Here is a 16,952-nt window from a genome sequence, read left to right as displayed (position 1 = left end):
TATTATTATTACTACAAAATAATTTTTTGAGCAGAAAATGTATTTTGACGATTCAACATCCTGACTGAAGTGACAAAAATAAGAAAGATTGAGGACAAGAATAACAAAAGCAAAAGGGGGTGTTAGGATGAAAGTGAACAAATGAAAATATTGAGGACCAAAACTGCAATTTCTCCAAGCATAAAATGCAACAAGAGTCAAAGTCAAACTGCAAGAATGTTATCACGGCATAACCTGAAGCCCACGCAGCTGCGCTGCCCTTTACTATCCAATCCGAAGTTCCACAAAGATGCGGAGGGCTGAGCTGACGACGATTGATCATTAACTGACTGACTTGCAGCGACAGTGGAATTTCCCTCCTCCAAGGCACAGCTGACCGCTTCGCCGACCGAATCATCCGGCAAACGCAGCTGCCCACAGTCAATGCAAGTAACTCCTCCCTCTGATCTCTTCAAAATCTCTGCTTGCCTCTCGGTTGGAGAGAAAATCGCCCCCTTGTCCTTTGGTCAAGGAACTTAGGACTCTGTCGGCATTTAGATGAAGACACACAGCTTGCCGGTGTCGGTCGTACAATCTTTGGTTCCCTTCACATCTGGTTGGCAGTTGGGTGCAATTGGGTTTTCATCCTAACGCCATATGCTTGTGTTGAAACGTCTGTCTGGTTATTAGAAGCGAATCAAGACTGCCATAGAAGATATGCTGTCTCAATTTCCATGTGATTTACTTGCTGCTTTGCTGTTTTGTCTGCCCTTAGATCCTGGGAAAGGCAAATATGGTGGCGCTGTCTTTTCCTTCTTCGTTTGTGTCCACAAATCACGATGCTCCCCCCGAAGAGTTTCGCTGGATAGCTTCCGTCTTCATTGGCATCGTGATGTGCATTATAGTAAGTACTCTCTTCATCATCGGAGTTTCGGCTTAGGTTGAATTGTACATGCCTTTTGATAATCGTCATGTTATTGTCCCTTTTCAATGAATTTTAGTAGCAAGTAAACATGGAACCTTTGCAATTTCTTGCTCCTCCAGACTATTCTTTATTTCCTCATCCAGTGAAAGTTTGTCGTGAAAAAGCCATTCTTGCGGCATTTGGGTACCATCGACGACAGCCCAAAATCAATGATATGTTCCAATGCAATCCCCCTATGCTTTCTATTTTAAAATTGACTACAGTTCTTTCTAACTCACATCTTTTCAATGGTTTTCCTCCATGAATCGTGGGACTAGAACTTTATCTACTGCTATCACAAAGATTATCATTGGTGGCATAGTGGAGTTATGTTACCAATAGTTGATAAAACAATGTGGTGAGGAGTGCCCATGTAGTCAGCCCACTATCACTCAAAATGGCTTAGTTTCCACTGTTGTGGTTTATGCTGTTGGAATTCTTCGCTTCTCATGATCCCAGCTGCTTTTTCTCCGTTTATGTCTAATACACTGTGTCTGTTGAAATTGAAGGTTTATCAAGTAACTGGGTTCATCAGCCTCTTGTGTTTTAATGGGTACAGTAGGCTCAAAAAAATGGAAAGAGTAGAGTGGAAGAACAGGTAAAAGCCCTTCACTTGAAGCTCATACCATTTGTTAAATCTTCTCTGTGTCCAACCTACGACTTGTTTCGCCATTCCTAACAACTGGAATAAAGAAAGAATAATTTGATTCTCTTGTGGAATAAAGGATTCTGAACTTTTGTGCACAGGGGATTCTCTACATTCCATGCGCTTGTTGTAGCATTTGCTTCTCTGTACCTCCTGTTGTTATCTGACCAATTCAAAGAGGATTCTCATGGCAAGTCAATCATCAACCACACGTCTACTTTGTCAGATACAATATTGGGGGTAATGTGGCAAATAATGCTAGATATCACCTGCAAGTTTTATATAATTAGAGCACGAAGCAGATGGAACATTTCTTAAATCTCTTGAGGTAATGTCCAGCATGTCATGCTAGTGATTGATGGTCTCCACGCAGCATGTCCCTTATCCAAGTTACGCAATCTTTCACAGCAGATATTGCACGAAATTTTGAGTGAAATGATATTGTAAAACAGTTGAGATTTTCATTTATCTCAAAAATTAGGATTTATTTTTGTTGTATAATTTCTTTGTGATTTGGATTTCTCTATATCTGTGAAAGGGAATCCTCATGGATGGTCATCATAATGGTGGTGCACATTTGCACATGAAAAGGGTAACAAAACTTGGAAAGCACACTTATCAATTAATTTGCTATTATATTTCATGCAATTGCGATGTGTACAATCTGACTTGAAAAATGGAATGAAATATAAGCCCTTCTCTTTAAGTATTCTTTTCCTTTAACTATGAAGTATTCTCTCCAGTTCACACAGACATGGCTCTAATGGACGGCTTTACAGTGGAAAGTAGTGCATTTTGAACTTTGCACTTATAAATGGTTAGAGGAGAAGAAATCTGAGGATATGCCATCCTTTTCCTAGTTATATCTCAAGAGAATTGACACTTTACGGAGAGGGGGAGCTTATATTGAAATATTTTAAAAAGACTTGGGAAAGCTACCATTTTTTTGAAGGGGAAAAAATTGCTAACTGCTTTCTTCAAGTTTAATTTTATTGATTTCATGGTTAATTGTATGACTCTTAGATGCTCTTTCAGGACTGTATATCATGTTTTTTTGGATTGGCAGTACTTGTCATAGAGTCCTTGGCTAAACATTTGAATTTGTATGAAGAACAAGAAAAAACTGGAAAAATCAGTTATACGGTCTGGCATCTACTGCTCCAGTCGCTTGTTAATACGATCCCTCTCTGGCTCTTCTGAATCCCTTGCACCTGAATTATTTCACTCTCGTAGCTGGACTTTTTATGTATTTGTTACTTTATACAGGTATCACTTGGCTATTTTCTGTCAGACCTGGGGATGATTTTTTGGCATTTTCCAGCATTGGGTGGCTGGGAGTATGTAAGTCAAAAAACCCTTATCTGTGCTTCTGTTACTTGTATTGCTACATGCGTGAGAATAAATCAGTTGCACATCTGTCCTTTTATGTATGAGACGCCGCACATTGCATGAAAGATACTGTTTTTGGCAAAAACATCAGACTGGAAATCTTAAGAAAAATTTTGTAACCAAGCATTAATACATAGGAAGATGTAATCATGTAGAGAAGCTTATAAAGTAAAGTTAGGTTATATTATTATAAAGTACTCTTTTGAGTAATTTATATTTGACTACTTTTTTCTTTTACCTTAATTGCTTATATCACACTGTGGATTGATGATATAAAGATTTTTCTTATTAATCAGAATATGCCCCTTATTTAAAATTAGTTAAAAATGCTAGACAATTGTGGATTGTAATAAAATTGTTTTCTGGCCACAGACGGGTACCCTTACATGTCCAAAAGAAAAAAGAAAAACCAGCTCCGTAGTCTTGCCTTTCTTTTCAAGAACTCTTTACAGCTATGTTGAGATTGGATTGTGATATAGTTGGTATTTTCAAAGATTTTGGGGAAAAAAATAAATAAGAAAGTGTAATTGGTTAGCCTCTGAATGCGGAGGTTTGAATTACTTTGCACTGTACTGATTACCTCTGGTAATAGCAACTGCTAACTATTCTGCGGTTTACAGGTCCTACACCATGGATTATCTATGTTTTCCATTTTCCTCTCCTTGATGAGCGGTCAAGGACAAATATACATACTAATGGTTCTCTTCACGGAGAGCACAACTCCCTTCGTGAATTTAAGATGGTAAGAGGTAATTTGGGATGACTTTGCCATAAGTTGTAAATATCCCGCTTATGGCTGAAATATGTGCAGGTACTTGGATGTTGCTGGCCAAAAGAATTCAAAGCTTTATCTCTGCAATGGCATCCTGTTGTTCTTGGGTTGGTTGGTATAGTCTTAATGCTTCTCCTGAAGATAATTTCTTATTATTTTCTTTATTTATCATGGGGATCTTGGTATGTTTTGATTCATATCCTTGTTAACCTTTGCATGTCATTATACCTGCTTATTTAAGGAAAATTATATTTATTATTATTTTTTTTGGATAAGTATATTTATTCAGCAAAATTGTTTCATTTTCACTTAGTACAAATGCTTCTGATTGCAACAACACATATAGCGGCAGAGAAATGAACAGTAGTATAAAGATGGAATTCATCAATCCATTTGAGGGAAAAGTGATTGTTTGTTAAAGGTTTTTGGAGGTGAATGAATACATACAGGTTAGCGCTTATCATTTGGTGATACATCATTTGGTGGCAAATTTACCTCACTTCACTTACAAGAGTTGACATTTTCTCGCATAGTGTATGGAGATCATGTTAAAAAAATGGGATAATAATAGCCAGAATTTTGTTCTTTCTGATTCTCAACGCTCTTATTACCATATGGGAGTAACAAAATGCATGGATACAAGAATGCTCATGTTGACTTTTGTCGTACTTATCTGCATACAAGCACATTGTTTCTTTGAGTTTGTTCACTTGACATGGAATGTTTTGGGGTTTTCACATTTGACTAACATTGAGAAATTAAGAGTTCAGATGCAAAGTCTTTTGACTTAAGCAGCCCATGAACCGTCACTAACATAGTCCTACCAGCATGGAGGGTAAAAGCAGACCTTGTCCTCCGTAGTTGATCTATTACGAGGACAGCTTGCTTAGGGAACTTACTTTTGGAACGACAAATGATTTTGTTTATTTAAAAATTCTGATAATAACCAAGATGCAATCATGCATATCCTGAAATATAGCAGTGTTTCCCTCAGTGACTGAGAGAATGCATATAGGCTGCTCTGCCTCTGTTATATTCACTTGAAAAACTTCGCATATCTTGATTTTTGGGGGGATAACAAAGGGTTTTAGCGATGATATAGCTTATCAGTGAAGCTTTTTGAAGATCCTTAGGTTTGGTCTCCAAAGGTCAATATAATGTATAAATTCTTCTTTTGGAAGACAGATTTGAGCTACAACTTCGTGGAACAATAAACTCGTTACCCAATGATATTTTTAATTATTACCTGAGAAAAGAATAGTACTGTTAATTAAATATGTTACAGTGTTACAAATCATGGCTTACTCTTTTGTTGCTGTGTGTTTGTTTCAACTTAATCAAATAAGTGCTGAAAAATTAGTTACAAATTAGTTATAAGGGAAAATGAATGGGAGAAAGAGGGAAAGATGAGAGATGAGTGTCTAAACTACTTAATCATTAAGTCAAACACTAGTTAATGAGTTAAATCAAAAAATTTGACTTAATGGAATAAGTCATTTTTCACTTATTGGTGCCTTCAACTCCTCAAAACACATCTCCTCATCCTTATCAATCCTCTCATCTTCTTATACACCTCTTTTCTTAACCAATTAAATGCTTAATTTTTAAGCACTTAAATTTATCAAATGCCACCTTACTCTTCTGATGCACTTCAGGTTGCAAGGATAATTCTATTTATCATCTTCTTCATCCACATGCTTCTCCACTTTGATCAGGTGAGCTAGTTCTTGTGTGTCAATTGAGCTAGTACTTACTCTCAATGCTATCTCGCCCATATCATCTTTCAAATCCTCGGTCTGCATATTTCTGGATCATGCATTTTACAGGGTCCAGAATCAGTTGTAACTGAAGAAGCTTTCAACTTATGGGATATTTCCAGCAATTGATTTTGCTGAATCATTTTGTTTGGACAAGGGAATATGATGTCTCTGCCCGTAATGGTTGTTTGTGTACTAGGCGCTTAAATCACCGACTTACTCTGAACTGGTTTCTGTTTGTTGTGTTTACCAGGTGAAACAGATTTTCGACTTGGGCTTCTATAGCTTGCTCGTGGTGGGCCCTATTCTGGCATTGATGAACTTCTTCTGGTTCTGGAAGATTGCCAAGGGCTTGGTGAAAACTCTGTCCAAAGCTCGCCACAATACGTGAATCTGTTCTGGTACTGTGATCATTCATCGTATATTTCCACTGTTGTAAATAAAATCGGTATAAATTCTGATTTATTTGGTTCAGAAATAACTAGTAGGTTGTGAGAAATAGTTTCTTGTTGGATTTCGCTTGGTATGAGAGGTTCATGGTCTGTTCCACCTGGTCAGCGACTGATGAATGCCAAATTGCAGCCATGAGCATCGTATGGTTATTTACTTTTTGTGGCATTACAGTCAGTACAACTGGTGGGCCTCTGCCATGTTCTTTGTTGTATGATCAAACTGTTTATCATCCCACACCCATTGCGGTGGAATTCACAGAAGGGTTGTCCTCATTGCGAAGATAAATGCATTGTTTCTGCATTATGAGTTCTGTCTGATCAATATTTCTTGATGTGTTTTGTGCGGTTAGATGACTACATTCGCCGGAAGAATTCTGCTAAGTTGAGTCCTGGTCACAGCCTCAACTAACCAGGAACAACATACGAAGGAACAATATCGTTATACAGTAACTTTATGTAAGTAATTGTCTCGTCTCATACCTTGCATCGAGCAATGAGATCTGGCGGAGCTTGACGTCATCGGCTTTTGTCATTTATAGTGCTATATATATATATACATATGTTTATGTGTGCGTGTGTTTTTTGCCCGAGTATTATGTGTGTGTGAGTTCTCCTGTTGTTTGTTGCCTCCTTCGTTGGTTCATTAGTGGGATTCAAGGACATCCCTAGACGTGAATCTTGTAGAGACATATTGAGCCGGATCATATTGGGCCTACTCAAGCCCAGCCCGATTTGGTGAAACAGCCCTCGAGCTATTGCTGCTTTCTATATTCGGTCCACCTGTATCGTTCTCAAGTCTGATTTCATATTTCAATGTTCAGAAAAATTATACAAAAAAAAATTATGGGGAAAGATCGCTTCCCAATATATTTTAGAGTCAATTTTCTAGTTAAAATGTTTACTGCCAAACTAACATTCAAATGGTTTGTCTTAAGCAAAAGTTTCAAGTTCGAGTCTTATTAATAGAGAGAATTTATTATTGAGAGAGTTTTACCTTTTAATGGGTTGATTCAAACTGAATCAGTTAAAATCCGTTGAACTTTTAGACATCAAAATGCGCACCGAAAAAATATTATAACTTGTTTGGTTTGCAAATGTGATTTTAATCACAACTTTAACTTAATTATACCCACAACAAAACAAAATAACTCATACAAATTCAAAGAGTGGGTTCCATTTATAGCACTTTTTTCACAACAAAACAAAATAACTCATACAAAGTCAAAGGGTGAATTTCATTTATATCACTCTTTTTTAAAATTAAAATTTGATTTTAAAATCTTACTTTGAAATCAAACGCAACATTAACTACTTAACATCAAGACTAGCGGTATCACTTTTTTTTCTTTTTTTTTTTTTGGGGGGTGAATGGTATCACTACTTTTATCATATTAACGAGAAGAGTCCAAAAGTACCTGCAAGTCATATGATAGCAGCGAGTTCGATCAAATGGCTGCATTTAATGCATAGCCGCAAGAGATTTCTCGTGGCCAAGTTTCTGAGCCGCAGGACATTTGCCGCAGGAAAAGGATGCCTTCTCGCGTATACTGGGCATCTCATGCTGTTATGCCGAGACACCGCGCACTCGCTTATACAAAGGGAGACCTCAGGATTCGGGAATAATCGCGTCCCAAGCTAGTCCAAAGGCAAACTTAACAGGTACACATAATTTACAAATGAAAAAAAGCATGTCGAAGCGAACCAGAACGAACAGGAGCAGTTTGCAAGTGCTCCAAATAGCAAGTATTTCATTACTAAACAAGTGGATTAAATAAAAGGTAAGAATTTTAACCTAGAATATACCCAGCAATCAACGCTCTCAGATCTTAGAATTATTGTGTCTAATTAATGTCCTCTTGCATTGTGAATGACAGAAATATCTTTTTACATTATGAATATCACAAATGTCTTTTGCTTTGAGAATGATAGAATTTTTTTTTTTTGGGGTCTTTCCTGTCTTTGTATAAAGATCTGTTCGGTGCCCAGTCCTGTCCTCCTAGCCCTAACGTCGCGGTCGCCTCCACCATCTCCTTTTCTCATACTTCGGCAACTCAAAAGTGGGAGAAGGTTTTTTACTAATGAATCGATATTCAAAATCATTCCAGTCCCATCCTCCTTGACCTAACGTCGTCGCCGCCTCCATTCTTTCCCTTGCCAAGGCCTCCATCTATGTTTCTATGCAATTTTTTGTTTGTTCATCCCTGCAGTCTTCTCCTCCTTGCCAATTATATGGAAGATGGTAGAGGTGAAGTGAATCATGATGTTAACTAAGTTAACCAGGTATCTGTTTGATTTGATTAAACATCTACTAGATATCGAAATGTATATAATCGCGTATTTTTGTTTACATTGAACTATCTATTTGCCTAGCTATGTAATCCGGGATCTAATCATAATGCATCATAAAATCCTAAATACATTAACTAATAGTATGAAAATAATAAATCCGTGCCCTCTATTAATATTATATTTATTAATATATAATATTATATAAAAAGTACGATAAGTCTTTTATAAAAATTTCTATTACTTATTTACAATAAATTAATTAATTTACGGGGGGGAAATAGTAAGGGCTCGTGCAACAAGCGGGCTTGGGACCTGTAAATCTAATTGAACCTATCCACAAGGGCAGATTTGTATCACCGATCACAGTGGAGGCCGACTCCGACACCGATCACGGTGGAGGCCGGCCCAAATTAAGGCCCAATTTTAACTGTATCAACCCAAACCACGGCCCAGTAATAGAGAGCATCGAAGTCCAAAACGCAGCGTTTCATCCCCTTCTTCTCCCTCGAGGTGACGAAACTCCCGCTCAAATTCTCCATTCGAACTCTCTCTCTCTCTCTCTGTGGCCATTGCCGAGTCTGCAACCAGAGGCGCCATGATGAGCTCAAGACCAGGTAGAGCCACGCAATCCTCGTATTCTGAGACATTCACTATCCAGTCCCTCAATTTTTCGTTTTCTTCAGTAGCCGCGCACCATTTCCGCAAGTTTCTCAACGTTTCAGGTGGGAGCAACGTCGACCTGTGGTCGGAGATCGCTGCTTCGGAGGAGGGCCGAGACGGAGAACATCGGGACCAGCCAAAACTCGAAGTAATCTATCAGAGGAGGAAGCCTCAGAGAGCCAATAAGGAAAATGTAGCCTTACAGTACGTCGAGTTTGTTTTCTCCCCCATTTTCCAATGAGGACGTCTTCCGAGGTTCTGCAATGTTGAAGATTTTGTGGGTTTGTGTCAAAAATTGGTCCTTTGTTTTGTTTGTTTGGTTGCAGAGAGCAGCGCGGCAACGGGGTTCGGGTGAGCCTAGCTGCTGCTAACACCAAGCGGGTCAGTTGGAATCGTTCACTTTCCACCAGGTTAACCCACACTTCGCTCTGTTCCGGTTTCTCTTCGTTCTGATTTTAGCTTCTGTTGAGTAAAACTGAGTGCTTTGCGGTCTTATGTTGTGCATCGTAGAGGGAGGACAAGTATTGCTGCTGTTGCCTTCGTAGATCGTCAACCCGAGCATAAGAAGGGGAGAAGGAAAGCAAAGCCACCCATTCCTAAAGTATGGATTTGCTCTCCTCCTTGCCAGTAGTTGCGATATTTCCTTTCGGAGCACTTGTTCAGGAATTTGCTCTGGTTGCAGGCAAAAAATGTTCGGCCTCCGAGCTTTGAGAGGGAGCGAGCCTACTTTCAGGAGGTTGATGCCTTTGAGTTGTTAGAGGAGAGCCCTTCCCCGAAGAAGTCTAGCACCTGGGTTGTTGGCAACCAAACTGATTTAGCTGCACTGCCTCCCCTGTCGACGAGGCTGGAGAGATGGCTGATGTCTAAGAGACTAAACTTCACCGGTGAACCTTCAAGCACCCTTTCAAAGATACTAGAAAGTCCAGCCATAGAGACGAATTTGGAGACCCCCCGACTAGCTTCACAACATATATGTTCAGGAGCACATTCGATTTTGAAAAGCATTGATCCGAGCTCAATGAACAAAAGTTATGTCCAAATATATACTAATATGGAGAAGGGCAGGCTAGACTTGAAGGATACCGGTGATGATAGTCATAAAGATCTTGATGCCGCTATCAAGAAACTCTCTCTAGCCTCCGCTTCAGATTCTGACTTCTTAGATCCATTCACTCAATTGTTAGCAGTTTGTGGACAGTCAGCTCCAACAGGGTTCTTGGACGTATTCTCCAAGTACTGGTTCGTACTTCTTTACCAGATACCCGAGCCTTTTGTACTAATTGTAACATGGATATTCCTTTAAATGATTCTACTATGGAAGAGGTTGTTATACCATGTTTGGTTTTTCTATGAGTGCAATTTCCTGCATGGACCCAAAATCATCTGGGGACAGCAGATTCTGGAAGATAACAAATTTGGTTGTTATAGTATTCTGAGCTTAAACCGAATAATCCCAAAGATATGCCTTTACAGCCAATATCGATTTACTCTCATTCGTCTAGTTTCTAAAAGTTATCATGCACAAACTATTGTATGTATCTTTGGTGTTTCACTCTTACAGTTGCTCCTGCTTTAACGCTGCTGAAGCTTGTGACTTGCATGCATGATCATAGTAATTGTATAAACTTCCATGTGCAGCAACCCGGAATCCATTGTCAAACTTGGAGAAGGGACATTTGGGGAAGCTTTTAAAGCTGGCAATTTTGTCTGCAAAATAGTCCCTATTGATGGAGAGCTTCTGGTGAATGGTGAGGTGCAAAAGGTAATATTTATAATCAAGTCCATGTTTGCCCGAGTTTCTCTAGAAGGGTGATAGTGTACGATCTTGACTGCAAGTGTGAAACATCCATTTTGATATTTTGTTCTGGCCAGTAAGCTTTGGCCTTGAGACCTTGAATCTCGAACTTGCCATATGTTGTGTTTCAGAGATCTGAAGAGTTGCTTGAGGAGGTGATACTTTCCCGCACTCTTAACCAATTAAGAGTTTGCAGGGGCGATGCTTATAATCGGTGCACTACATTCATAGAAACAATAGAGTATGTATCCGTGAACAATATTTTAGTTTTGGTGTCTGTATACTGATAAAAAGATGCTGAGTTATTGTGCCCCATAAGCATGATACATTTGAATTCACTTTCCATTATTTATGGGAATGTTCTTTGCCTTGAACTAATTAGTCTTCTGAAATTGCTGCCCAGTAGTCACAGGAGGACATGCTTCTAACTTGGAAAGTTAAGTACCTAGTCAAATCGTGATCCGCTTTACTGACCTTTTCATTGAACAGTTTGAGGGTATGCCAAGGTTCCTATGATCCTGCATTGATTAAAGCCTGGGAAGACTGGGATGAAAAGAATGGTTCAGAGAATGATCATCCTATGCAATTCCCGGAGAAACAGGTTTACATTTTCCTCTTTTTCCGTACATCTTTTTGTGCAGACTCTGCTAAAACATTGTCTTTTAGATAGTATGCAATATCGTCTCTTTCTTCCCTTGTATTGTCATTAATCATTATATCCATGATATGCAAGTGTTTACTTTATCTGACTGAATGTATTAATGCATTGATACATATCAGAGCTATGTTGTGTTCATTCTGGAACATGGTGGTAAGGATCTTGAGAGCTTTGTGTTGTTGAACTTTGATGAAGCACGGAGCTTACTTATTCAGGTAATTTAGACTAACTTAAGGAAATTTGACCCAGTCCACGTTAGTTTTGATCAGCTAAATAATTAACAACGTTATACTCTCTACTGCCAACTGCAGGTTACAGCTGCCTTGGCAGTTGCTGAAGCTGCTTATGAATTTGAACACCGCGATCTTCACTGGTATATATGTTACCATCAGTTATATCATTTTTTTTGTCACACACTGAGTTTACTCTCTTACTGATTAAACAAAAAAAAACTGATCTAGGGGAAATGTACTGTTAAGTCGGAATGATTCCGCCGAAATGAGCTTTACTCTCAAGGGGAAACACATGACAATCAAAACCTTTGGTTTGTACATATCAATTATAGACTTCACACTCTCAAGAATTAATACTGGTGAGCATCTTATTCTTTACAGATTGATTTGTGGTTTGCACCCTGCTTTGAAGCAGTAGACAAATGGTTTAGTTCACTGACAAAGTCTTCTCTGCCTGCAGGCAAAGATATCCTCTTCCTGGATCTGTCTTTAGATCCTGATCTCTTCAAAGGTCCTAAAGGAGATAGGCAGGTTAGAACTACTAAACTTGAACTACGTCCACTCGTCCAGTCCTTTTTCATAATTGTCTTTTGTCTACTAACTTAAAAGTCGCACACAGTCTGAGACATATCGGAAGATGAAAGAGGCCACCGGCGATTGCTGGGAAGGAAGGTATAAGCTCCACGACTTTATTTTTGGCTTATGACCTAGTCTGTGTGTCCCCTCTTAAATAAGTTTATCCGGCAGCGAGACGTGTTGATCCTGTTATTGAGAGTATGATATCTCCTGATGTTATAAACTGCTGACTCAAAATAGTTTGTTAGTTCACCGATAAAGTCTTCTGAGGTCCATTTTCTCACAGCTTCTTCCCCTTGTTTGGTTAATTCACAGCTTCCCCAGAACAAATGTGCTGTGGCTGCTCTACTTAGTGGATATATTGCTCCTGAAGAAATCGTTTGTAAGTCCCTTTGCTCTTGCAGTTTTTGCAAATGAATAGTCTCCGATCTCTTTATTTCAAAGCCCGACACTGGAGCCCGATTCATGAAACTACTGCCATATGATCAGAAAACGAAAACTACTACCATATGATCAGAAAACGAACTAGTATCCGCGATGCTATTCATTCATTGATTTATAGATGTTCGATGTTTCTATTGCTCGTTCGTTCCCTTTACAAGAGTGATCTTGATATTCTTGTGCAGGTGCGGTCGTCAAGAGACGAGAGAGAGTTACGGTCGCTGAAGAAACGTCTCGATGAGTATTCTTCAGCAAAGGAAGCTCTTTCGGATGCATTCTTCACTGAGTTGCTTGTCGAGTCGGAAGTGGGGATTGAAAAGTGAGAAAATTGGCGCCACTTAGCCTAAAGGAGGAGATGCTTTTTGTTAAACTTCGACCATATAAAGATACGTGCAAAAAGCAATATTTTTGTTTAATATATATATATATATATATATATATATATATCTACGCGCAATATTTACGAAAATGAATTCTGTCAATTTTTTAGGGACCAATGTGAAAGAAAAGCAAATTAAAGTCACGGTCAAGAGTGTTCTGCTTTTGTTTCCGAAAGGAGTTTTCAGGATCACAAGCTGTGACATTTCGGTTTACATCAAAGGAGATTTCAGGATCGCGGTTGCGACTATTCAATCTTCATCAGATTATGTAATGTTGGAATTTCATAGGGAAGACATCCGAGGGTGTTCGGTGCAGTGACGCAGGAGAGATGGCTTTGAGATCTAAAAGCAAAGGGAATGTACATGAAGTATACAATGCTTCCTGAAAATTACTGAACGGACCTACTGTTCCCTTTGTATGCATTGATGACTTTGGGCAGTTGAGACGACATCATCAACTGACTGGAGAGCTCACCGCCTCGAGAAGGCTACTAAGACCAGCATTGACATGGATACTATGACTTTGAAAGCAGGAGTATCCCAGAAATTCTGTTTACCATTATCCTTGGGGTCGCGGTATTGCTGTTTCGCTGATAATTGGTCTCTCAGTTCTTTGAGAGCTTTGTCTCTTCTGTCCCCCATCTGTTCAAGAAAACGAAATATGAGTTCACCAAGTAGCCCCTCTGCATGTATATTAACAGTATCGCAATGAAAGCAAGGAGCATATTTCTAGCAAATATAGAGGAACAGAAAGAATACCCGTTGAAGCTTCCGTGTTTGAGAACGAGCTTCCTGGAGACAGAATTCCAGTTTCAGTACTCGTTTCTTCAGCTCCTGATCTGTTCTCTTCTGCTTTTCTAGCTGTTCAACAAAGTTTGGATTACATAAATCAGTCAAGTAAGAGCTCAACCAATCTTTCATCGCTCTCAACAGCAAAAACCAAACGGTAGCCAAAGTATGAGCTGATCGGGATCACCTGCGATTCCAATTCCTTAGTTTTGAGCTTCCAGTGAGCGGACATGATCCTAACTTCATCCCTCAGCCTACCTACTTCTGCATCCTTTGCAATCAAAAGCTTATTAATTTTCTCGATGTTCTTCGGGGAAACCTCATCCAATATCTTTCTGAGTTCGCAATCTTTGCTCTCCCCAGCTTTAGCAAGCGTCTGCATAATATCGTTCTCCATTCTCAGAACTCCGTCCTTTAGCTGCTTCTGGGATGATTCTCTTGCTTGGAGATCCTTCTGCAGATTATCTAACTGCTCACCCAAGCGCTTCACTCGTTCCTCATGCTCCTCCAAGGAAGTGTTCTTTCGATCCAATTCCTTCAAGAGTGCCAAGCACTGAAGATGCGCTGATTGAGCTGACGCCGCACTTGCATCTGCAGTTGCTTGAGTACTAGCAATTTGTGACCGAAGAGCATCTGCTTCCTCGAGGTACTATATGAAAAGGAAAAAGAAAAATCAGTTTGCATATAATGTTGGAATCAGAGAAGAAACCGTAAGAGAAGTTAAATTTAACTAGAATAGAAGCTCACTATCAACATGCAAAACAGAAATATTAAAATCGGAAGTAGACAAAATTCTCTAAATTTAGTAACTGTCGGTATACCCTAAATCTTTAATTCGTGCTTCTTCTAAGGTCATAAATACAAGGATTAATTGCAATCAGAGGTCCTTCATTCATTATCAAAAAAGTACGAGGATATTGTAGCAAAGCATACATGTTAAAATTATATAAAGTACATTCCTTTAGAGCATACAGCACACCACTTTGCTTCTTGAAGAACTCAATAAATATTGCAATAGCCGAACAGAATCTTCTAGCAAGTCAACAAACCATTTGAGAACTCCAATATTTATTGACTGGTTATATTTTTTACATGAATAGGCTTGCCGCAGTCCCAATTGACAAGATTGGGAATGCAACTACAAATCAGATAATAAATTGGAAAATTCTGCCACATCACCAAATCTGAAACATAAAACGCACTTACGAAAATGATGCTACACAAAACTATCGGAATAAGGGATCTCGCTAGAATTAACTCCGTACATTCACGCGGGCCACAGTTTGTAATTAATACAGGTATGCTTCAATGAGCTGATGCAGAAGTACTTCCCCATTAACTTCCCTCAGTCAAAATGACCCACTTAAATTGTCCATATATTCTCATAGGACAGACCCCAGGAGAGACAAAGACACCTCTAAAGAGAAAACGAAGAATTTTCTCTTTGGTTCAGTCGGGTTACTTAACACCTGCATCCATTTCATGAATAATCCCTCCTCCCTGACTAAGAATTGTCAATGATTATACATTTGCCAAAGCTTCCACAGAACGCATTTTCGAGATTCATCTTCAATAGCAAGACCATAACAAGATTCAATTTCCCACAGACAGTCCAACATCGCAATGAAAATATAGATGCAAATTTAGAAACCATCTTCGTTGGTGCAGCTTTAAATCTCACACTTTCACATTTGGCTCTCTAAATAAGACAAAAGTATGGTGAACCACTCAAACGATAAGTAAAGGCAGCTGCTTATCAAAAAAGAGACAAGTCCAAGGCAGCCAAATCATGGAAAAAAAAGAAGCAAAAACTTGGTAACCTTTCCTCAGGGCTCCACCATAATACACTAAAGCAAAAGGCCAAAACATAAAAGGCATCTCAAAAGATAACCATGGCCTAATCAGTGAACCATGATGATTTCAATCCCAGAAAGATCAATCAACCAAGATAAGATAATCACAAGATCAAGAACCTGAAATAAAAACTAATCGCAGGTCGATTGATCGACCGAGAGAGATCGATTGATCAAAGACGAGAAACGTGGGGGAAGTTTAGTTTCAGTTGTCAGAGTGGGACCTTCTCGACGGCAGAGGCCGAAGCCTGGAGCTGCCCATCCCTCTCCTCTAACCTCTCCTGCAACCTGTATATTTCCTCCTCCATCTTCTTCACTTTCCTCTGCGCCTCCTGCGAGAAGACGTCAAAACTAATTAATAAGAGACAGAGAGAAGAGAACCATTACGACCCCAACAATCGAAAACGGCCATGAACGTGCCTGTCTGGTGAGGTTTTCTCTGGCGAAGGAATGCTCCTGAGACGCGAGGCGGCCGCGGACATCTTTCAGCTCAGCCGCCAACGACACCACGTTCCGCCTGAAGCTCTGCTTCTTCTCATCCAAATCCTTCAGCAGCGGATCGAACCCTCCACCAGGAACGGACATGACATTCGAAATCTCCCCCCGACAGAACAAAAACAACTCCGGTCGGCGATTGGTCTGCCAGAAAGTTGATCAGTTGACCATGCAATCTGACTCAGCTCCTCTCCCTCTCTCTTCCATTTGTATGCATGTGACGGTGGTTGAGAGCATTCAATTCCAGCTGCTTCCACGAAGATCGCAAATATGGAAAACCCAACTCAATTAAACTCGATTCCACACTAAAACAAACATGAAAGCTCGGTTTTTCTCACCGTCTCGCAAAGCTTCAGCCCCGCTGAAAGTCGAACGAACAGTGCACAAAGCTTCCTCAAACTCCACGAATCAGCACGAAACGTAGGATTTTGAGCGTGAAGCCAAAAATCTTGAACGGAACGGAGTCACATAAGATTTAACCTTTTAACTTTAATCTGCTTTTGTCGATCTAATCCGAGGAGAATATTTACGTAGTAATGGAGATCAGAGGTGACGCGTTTAATGGCGGATAATAATCAAGTTCAGGATTATTTATTTATTTATTTTGGCTGAATAGTCAGGTTCGGGATTTTAATAATGGGAGTGTGTAATCAAGTTCAGGATTTTAATAATTTTTTATGCTGAATAAAGTTCAGGATTTTAATAATGGAAGTGTGTAATGAGTTTCTTGTTTTCCATTAAGTTTAATAATTGGAAAACAAATCTATAATGGAAAAGCAAAATGAGAACGGAGGATATGAATTTTGTCTTCATGTGCGGAGAAC

The 16,952-nt window shown here is 39.3% G+C and overlaps 3 protein-coding genes across 9 annotated transcripts; 2 read left to right on the top strand and 1 right to left on the bottom strand.

Moving 5' to 3' along the window:
• Positions 1-217: 217 nt before the first annotated feature.
• Positions 218-6,712, top strand: LOC116214648 (TLC domain-containing protein 4). 7 transcript variants are annotated; one of them, XR_004158297.1, is made up of 11 exons: positions 218-429; positions 755-883; positions 1,453-1,541; positions 1,691-1,829; positions 2,128-2,181; positions 2,856-2,930; positions 3,599-3,720; positions 3,790-3,861; positions 5,406-5,465; positions 5,761-5,908; positions 6,310-6,712. XR_004158297.1 is itself a non-coding variant. In XM_031550048.1 (11 exons), exons 1-10 carry the CDS (start codon positions 424-426, stop codon positions 5,896-5,898), a joined length of 888 nt encoding a protein of 295 aa, XP_031405908.1. In that variant the 5' UTR covers positions 218-423; the 3' UTR covers positions 5,899-5,908; positions 6,310-6,712. The 7 variants fall into 7 exon arrangements, 6 of the variants coding, with proteins under 6 accessions (XP_031405908.1, XP_031405913.1, XP_031405907.1 ...); XM_031550048.1 differs by having other exon boundaries at positions 3,790-3,865; XM_031550053.1 differs by lacking the exon at positions 2,128-2,181 and having other exon boundaries at positions 1,691-1,779.
• A 2,031-nt stretch (positions 6,713-8,743) lies between these two features.
• Positions 8,744-13,027, top strand: LOC116214895 (serine/threonine-protein kinase haspin homolog). Its single transcript, XM_031550386.1, has 15 exons — positions 8,744-8,862; positions 8,971-9,112; positions 9,235-9,318; positions 9,419-9,509; positions 9,591-10,147; positions 10,547-10,670; positions 10,835-10,944; positions 11,193-11,304; positions 11,484-11,576; positions 11,673-11,734; positions 11,823-11,953; positions 12,055-12,125; positions 12,214-12,266; positions 12,486-12,552; positions 12,797-13,027. The coding sequence occupies exons 1-15, from the start codon at positions 8,844-8,846 to the stop codon at positions 12,932-12,934; spliced, it is 1,854 nt and encodes a 617-aa protein (XP_031406246.1). The 5' UTR covers positions 8,744-8,843; the 3' UTR covers positions 12,935-13,027.
• A 98-nt stretch (positions 13,028-13,125) lies between these two features.
• LOC116214896 (nuclear envelope-associated protein 2-like) lies at positions 13,126-16,690 on the bottom strand. The gene is made up of 6 exons (XM_031550387.1): positions 16,467-16,690; positions 16,054-16,375; positions 15,858-15,965; positions 13,968-14,429; positions 13,751-13,852; positions 13,126-13,633 (listed from the first exon to the last, which is right to left on the bottom strand). The coding sequence occupies exons 2-6, from the start codon at positions 16,216-16,218 to the stop codon at positions 13,463-13,465; spliced, it is 1,008 nt and encodes a 335-aa protein (XP_031406247.1). The 5' UTR covers positions 16,219-16,375; positions 16,467-16,690; the 3' UTR covers positions 13,126-13,462.
• Positions 16,691-16,952: the final 262 nt, after the last annotated feature.

The sequence above is a fragment of the Punica granatum genome, chromosome 7 (assembly GCF_007655135.1).
Source record: "Punica granatum isolate Tunisia-2019 chromosome 7, ASM765513v2, whole genome shotgun sequence".
Taxonomy (NCBI): domain Eukaryota; kingdom Viridiplantae; phylum Streptophyta; class Magnoliopsida; order Myrtales; family Lythraceae; genus Punica; species Punica granatum.
Note: the sequence above shows the minus strand (reverse complement) of the source record. Positions and strands in the feature narration are given on the sequence as shown.

Coding starts and splice junctions, on each gene's coding strand:
- LOC116214896 (XM_031550387.1), bottom strand. CDS start 16,218: ATGTCCGTTCCTGGTGGAGGGTTCGATCCGCTGCTGAAGGATTTGGAT. Junction 14,430..15,857: donor CGGCCTCTGCCGTCGAGAAG/GTCCCACTCTGA, acceptor CTTTTCATATAG/TACCTCGAGGAAGCAGATGC. Junction 13,634..13,750: donor AAACACGGAAGCTTCAACGG/GTATTCTTTCTG, acceptor TTTCTTGAACAG/ATGGGGGACAGAAGAGACAA.
- LOC116214648 (XM_031550048.1), top strand. Junction 1,542..1,690: donor AGAGTAGAGTGGAAGAACAG/GTAAAAGCCCTT, acceptor TTTTGTGCACAG/GGGATTCTCTACATTCCATG. Junction 2,182..2,855: donor CACATTTGCACATGAAAAGG/GTAACAAAACTT, acceptor TACTTTATACAG/GTATCACTTGGCTATTTTCT.
- LOC116214895 (XM_031550386.1), top strand. Junction 9,510..9,590: donor CAAAGCCACCCATTCCTAAA/GTATGGATTTGC, acceptor CTCTGGTTGCAG/GCAAAAAATGTTCGGCCTCC. Junction 12,126..12,213: donor GTCCTAAAGGAGATAGGCAG/GTTAGAACTACT, acceptor AGTCGCACACAG/TCTGAGACATATCGGAAGAT.